Source organism: Limulus polyphemus, unplaced genomic scaffold (assembly GCF_000517525.1).
Source record: "Limulus polyphemus unplaced genomic scaffold, Limulus_polyphemus-2.1.2 Scaffold1885, whole genome shotgun sequence".
In the NCBI taxonomy this organism is placed as follows: Eukaryota; Metazoa; Arthropoda; class Merostomata; order Xiphosura; family Limulidae; genus Limulus; species Limulus polyphemus.
In genome coordinates, this window is record NW_013667495.1 from 136,278 (window position 1) to 142,638 (window position 6,361).

General features: G+C 36.0%; 1 protein-coding gene across 1 annotated transcript in view; it reads left to right on the plus strand.

The window, feature by feature from the left end:
* The window catches only part of LOC106465254 (NADH dehydrogenase [ubiquinone] 1 subunit C2-like), a 25,587-nt gene that overhangs the window by 7,117 nt on the left and 12,109 nt on the right, over nt 1-6,361 (plus strand). Inside the window, exon 2 of the mRNA XM_013925462.2 lies at nt 3,005-3,148. Coding sequence (XP_013780916.1) covers nt 3,005-3,148 — 144 coding nt within the window. The remainder of the gene's footprint in view (nt 1-3,004; nt 3,149-6,361) is intronic.

Below are 6,361 nucleotides of genomic sequence, written 5' to 3' on the forward strand. Positions count from 1 at the left end.
TTAGTTAGCATAAATCAGTTAAATGACGAAAAATTAGGTGTCTGTTTACTTGTGACCACTCAGTGTACGGTGCCAGTTTGTGATGCAAACAGCATTAGACTATACTTTTCCACCAATACAAGGTGGACACATTCTTCTTATGCAGTACTCCCCCTGAGTACTTTGTTTATATTAAAAACTAATTATTTTTCTTTGCACTGCAATAATCAGTCATATTCGTTTTTTCATTATGAATTATGAAGGTTTGTGCTTATTATTTTCAATGTTTGATTAACATTAAAAATGTTATCTTTCTTACTTCATTTTCTTTATTTCAAGAAAGAAAGATGCAGATTTTAAAACTGATTTTAATTAAAGCTTCTGAGTATAGATTGTCTTTTTTACTTTAACTTTTTCTCTTAATCAATTTACGAGATTTTGGGACACATTCCAAAGCTGCGACGAGGTTTCTTTGACAGAAGTATTCCCCATCATCATCAACCCAGTGTTCAGGTTTTTACAATTCAGCTAAATTTTGTCTATATGAAAATGATCAAGGCCTCAGTACCACATACTTACCAGACCTACTACTAAAAAATATGGAGTAATAAAATTATGTTACTATTTTCATGCATTCAGCTTTGTAGATCTTATTATATATAACTTCTCATATCCACATTTCTGAAACCTCTTGAGTTCCAGACTCTCTTATTTTTCTTAACTGGTGACTAGAGTTACTCTTATGGTGAGCATTGTTACCACCATTTTACATGACGTTGCTGGTTTTATCCTACATTCTTCATGTTGGACCTGTAACTTCTGGTGAGCCTGCCTAGTCTTTAGACAACTTTGACTAACTCCTTCCACAATCTGCCTTTGCTTTTAGTTATTCTATCCCTGATATGGGTCAGTAATGCTCTCTTGTCAGGGATATGATGTTTGTCCTTTTACTTCAATAGTTTCTGCTAATTCTCAGGTGAGTTTCTTGCATGCACCTCACACTCATAAGATTTTTTGCTCGTACTCCTTTCTTGCCAGAGTGTTGCATTATTGTAAAATTTGTCTGAGAATATGAAGTGGCCATGACTATTTGCATGGATTGGTTTGCTCAATTTTTTAATTATTTGTCCTTTTTTTTTAATAAAAGATTATGTAATGTGGATTTGGCCTCTTACAATTACTTCCAGCTGACAAACCTCACTGAAACATTGGTTGGATAGAAATATCTTTCTTATACTTTGATACCCAGCAGAAATGAAGTGTTCTTATGAGAAGCTTCCTGTTGGTACTTTCTGGGTAGTATTAATTTGTCTTGAGCTACCATCTATATCTTAAGGCGGTAAGTATATAGCTAATCGCTCCATAAATATATCAACCTAGGGCAATAGGACCACTGATTCCTCAAATATAGCTTCATATTTTATACTGGGTTTGACCCATATGAGTGCAGTTAGTTTTTCAATATATTATAAGACAATAAGTAGGATCAGAAATATCAACAATAAACAATATTCTTATAGCAAACTAAAGTAAGAGATTAATTTTTTACTTGTGTTACATGGCCAAGACCTGTGTATCCTTTGGCTGCCCCATTGACTAAATATGGTAATTGGTACATTGCTTAAGGTTTTTGTATGGGCTGGATTCTTTACAATAGGCATCTGTGACTTGTCAGTGATTAGTGCATGGTTAATGATTAATTTTTCTAATTAACCAATGATTATCTAATTAAAAATTAAAACTTTCTGAAAAGGTGAAAGACTTTTATTGTTTCATTTATGTCATACCATCAATAGAAATACAGCTTGTTAATTATAACATTTTTTCAGAGACGAGCACAATTTTGTATCTAGACTAGGAGCTAACACCACTAAGATGTCTCTACATTATTTGGAGGTATTAACATTCGATTAAAAATGTTTTATAATGACTTCAGACATTCCTTGGTGCTTTTCATAACAGGCATTCCTATCATTATTGTTTATTTTATATGAGGTAAGACAGAAGAAAACCCAGCTTGTCAATAGTATCATCGGTTAAAGAAGTGCACAATTTTGTAACTAAGAGGCCAAATGCACTAAAACCTTGGTCGACTTGGTTATATAGTGTGGCTGTGACCTCTACAATATTTTTTCCACCACTATAGCTGTGCATATATAGGCCTATTTGCCAGTTGTTAACGTCTCCTTCTACTGCCATTTACCACTGTAGATCCTGGCTGGATCGCCACTGTCAGGTTTGTGTTGTACAGGTCGGATTATTTATGGTAGATGTCTGTGACGTGTTGGCAATAGATTTCAAAAATAAACAAACAGCATATAGTTTGTTACATTTATCTAGCATAAAATGGTTTAATGGGCTGGATAATTATATCTGTAACAACACTAGTGCTAAAATTTGTAAAGGATGATTTTCTTGAATACACATATTTTTTCTATTGAAAAAGCCTAGATTGAAGCTTGACATAAAGAATGTAAAGGGCAATTACTACTAAAAGCTTGAAGTCCTTATCTGAATGTTTAGCTATGGTGCAAAATGCAGATTCAGTTCTACATTTTTTAATTAGATTTCTGATTAAGAGAAATAAAGTTATTGCTATCTTATACATTACAAGATTCCCCTTTCTGATTTCTCTGAAGTAAATAAGAGTTAGAGATGACTTGCTTCAGGTGTGTAGAATATAGATTTAGTCAGTTACTGTGTTGTTCTGTTTCAGTTATGGAATGTATAGGTTAGAAATACAAGACTTAAATATTAGGAGTAATAGGTGTAATCCAAGAAAGCCAAGAAGATGGTGTTTTTCATCAACAATATTATTTATAGATTACTTCTACAAATGTGAAATGATATGATGAAGATGTGCGTGTATGTGTATGCTGTTAATTTAAGATATTTTTAAGTTCTATTGGATAGCTTCATTTAGTTTTGCTTTTGCTATGGTTAGGTAGATGGAGGAGTGAACATGGCAATTTGAATGATTGCTGTTGTATGTCTTTTGTTTATGAACTACATGACATTTTTTTAGGTATACAGAAGCATATTATTAGCTTGGGAACTGGTGCTGTACTTGGGGAGATGTTCTATAACCGTCAGAAACGTATTACTGCAGAGAGAGATGCTGTTATCAGACATTACATTCAACTTCATCCAGAAGACTTTCCAGAACTAGGTAATGTGTGAAACTTGCTAATATTTCTTTATTGTATCATTTATTCAAACATGATGATGTTCACATTAGTTTTTCTTTATTCAGGTATATCATTTCTTTAATGAGGTCATTTCTGAACATGGCAGTGTACACATATTTTTTCCATAGTCACGTATATTATTTCTTTAACCAGATCATCTGTGATCATGACGTCACATTGCAGAAGTTGAGTATCATCATCATGATTTTCCTAAGTCCTGCCCTTACAGCTGTTCGAAATGAGCACAAGAGTCATAGGATCACTTCTACACATTCCTTGTAATGTTTAATGAAATCTCACCCAATCATTGTAAAGAAGAAAGAATACAGTTAATGAAGCACAAACATGACTTCTGTACCACTGTTTATTACTGATTTTTAGGTTGTTGATTTGCACATGACTATGATCCTCAGAACATTTACTGACAATCAGATGATTTTTAATTCATTAGGTATGAATTAATGGTGACTTCTGATTCTTGCATACATTAAAAAGCCATTAAGTTTGGACCATTAAATCCATATCAGTACATTATAGGCATTAATCATTTGTAAATTGATCAAAATCACTTTTTCCAATTTTATATCATTCTGTTCATTGTGATGTTCAGCATTTGCTCTCTAATTCAATTGGACTTAAATGGGGAATGTCTAAAACTGATCAAGTTGGTATTCAGTTGTTACAATGTTACCCCTAGTGAAACACGGCTTTTGGCATATTCATTAAAACTACAAAAACAATAACCTACAGTTCCAGGTTTTTCTCTTCAGACTTGCATAGGCTTCACATTGTTTCTGCCATGTCGTACAAGTTTTTTTTTTCTCGTCCACTTCTTTCCATTGTACTGTGTATATACCATTCCACAGACAATTGGTTACTGTTGGCAACATCTCGTCAATTGTTAAACCATCACATCCTGATTCTATTTTTGCTCCAATTCAATATGTCATCAGTCTGGGTATTTTTTATCTTATCTCTCAGTCGGGCTTAGCTGTCTCTTATCCTGCTCAATGTTATAGAATAGGATGCCACACTCTTACTTATCTCTCTTCTTCCCATTGCATGGATGTTCTTTCTCTTCGGGGAATGTCGGCATCACTCGATTCTTTAGTGCCTTTGGTACAAGAACACAAGTGATCCTTTTATTGGTCTTTAAGTGATCAAGGATCATATACATCTATTTACTGGTTTCCCTAGTTTCCTTAGTTGGGATCATTCTTCTATCTCAAGGGGTTGTTAAGTTGGGACACTCTTATAATTTGGGTTCCTCTACTGCCACCTTATCCAGAATTCCATTCTTTTCACGAATGCCTTGCTTCATGGATGGGGTGCATATACCAACAGTCAGGAATTTCAGAGTCTATGCACGGATGATGAGGATCCCCAACACAATATTTTCATCCTTCTTGTTCTTCAACAGACAAGGTCTCATGGTCTGGACTTCTTAAGGAGTAAATAGTCAGGTTTCACTCTGACTGTTCTGTAATGGTGTCTTATGTTTCTCATCAAGGAGGCATGTGGTCTAGGGCTCCTTATTTTTGAAGTTTGGACCTCCTTTCTTGGGATTAGTCCTATCTTATCACCCTTCTAGCTTGCTATGTTCCATGAGTGATGCCTGTGGTAGCAGGTTCATTGTCTCAATACAAAGAGATTCTCCCGACAGATGTTGCATTGCACGGTTCTGTTGGATTGGCTCTCATTTTGCAACTCTACTTGGTGGGTTGGCTTCTCATTGGATCACCCAACGTCTGTCAATTTGATCTCCAGTACCTCATCGTTGGGCTTTGGCAGTAGCTGCTTTCCATCTGGACAGGTTGGAATTACCACTCTAAATCTTCTCTCCACTTCATATGTTACTCAGAGTATGAAATAAGATTTGTTCCAACCCACTGTCAGATCCTGTTGATAGCACAAGATTGGCTGCTACACCCGGGTTTCTGCTTCTGCAGTCCCTTCTGGTGTGTCCAACTCTTCCACTTCTTTTCAGGCTCCTGCTGTGGAGGCACCCATGATCTGATATGATACACCTGGCTATCCAGAAGCTCAAGCTTCTGGCATAGAGGTTATGCCGTCTTTCACATGACATTGGGGTTTAATTTCTAATGTTGATATGTATCTGTCTCAGTTTCTGCTTAGTCCAAAAGACAATTTTATCAATGGTAATGACATCTATATTGGCAATGTTGTATTCAGAGGAGATTGAACTCTTTTTTTTTTTTTATTCAGTTGTGTCAACCATAAGTCATTTTTTGACTTGGCTATTTGACAGAGGTGTTTTCATCTTCCACAATCGCCATTGTTTACATCGGCTTTAACGACTACCGTTCGATTATAGCGACTACATATGTTTTGAGTCCTCAGTACTCTCCAGATTCCTCATATGATTTTGGGTAATTGGGCCCAAATGACCATTCCAGTTACCTAGATTAAGGTTACTTGTTCTTTCACTTGTTTGTGACCTGAATCTTATATGCCATGTATCCCCTTTACCTTTACTTTATTTTTTGTTGCTGCTGACTTTTGGACATCACCGGTCAGAGTGATTTGTGCTGTTTGTCCACAGACCACTTTCTCATTCTCTATACATCTTCAGACCAGTTCTTCTTACCCAACACTCTGTCAGACAGGAAAGGGGTTCAGTCCTTTTCTTTGATTCACCTGTTTACCCTTTCTCTCAATGTCCAATCTTGATTATTTTCAGTGAGGGTCTTTAAGGTTTCGTTGACTTCACTTATACCTTTAGTGATGCTAGACAACTCTTTATTCTGGGCTGTTATAAGGGGGGGAGGGTAAGTTAATTATTCAAAACACGTGTTGTACATGGAAGTAAAGACACTAAATGTAACTTTCAATATCTAGTAGTACTGCCTGTTGTATCTGCCAGAATCCAACCTCCATCAGGTATGGAATTGATGAGATTCTGTATCACAGTTTTGTCCATATTGTCCTATATGTGAGTGAGTGTGACCATCAGTTGATTCATATGTGGATGGGTTGGCCATAGTTTCCTATTGAGATGTTCCTAAAGATGTTCAATAGCTTCTTCCCTGGGCTTCACAGAAACCTGATGTAAATCCTATAAGACAAACTATCACGACTCTCTCTCGTCGTACGTACGTCGTACGTACGTACGTACTACTACTACTAACTAACTAACGTACTACGTACGTAGTACGTACGTACGTACGGTAACG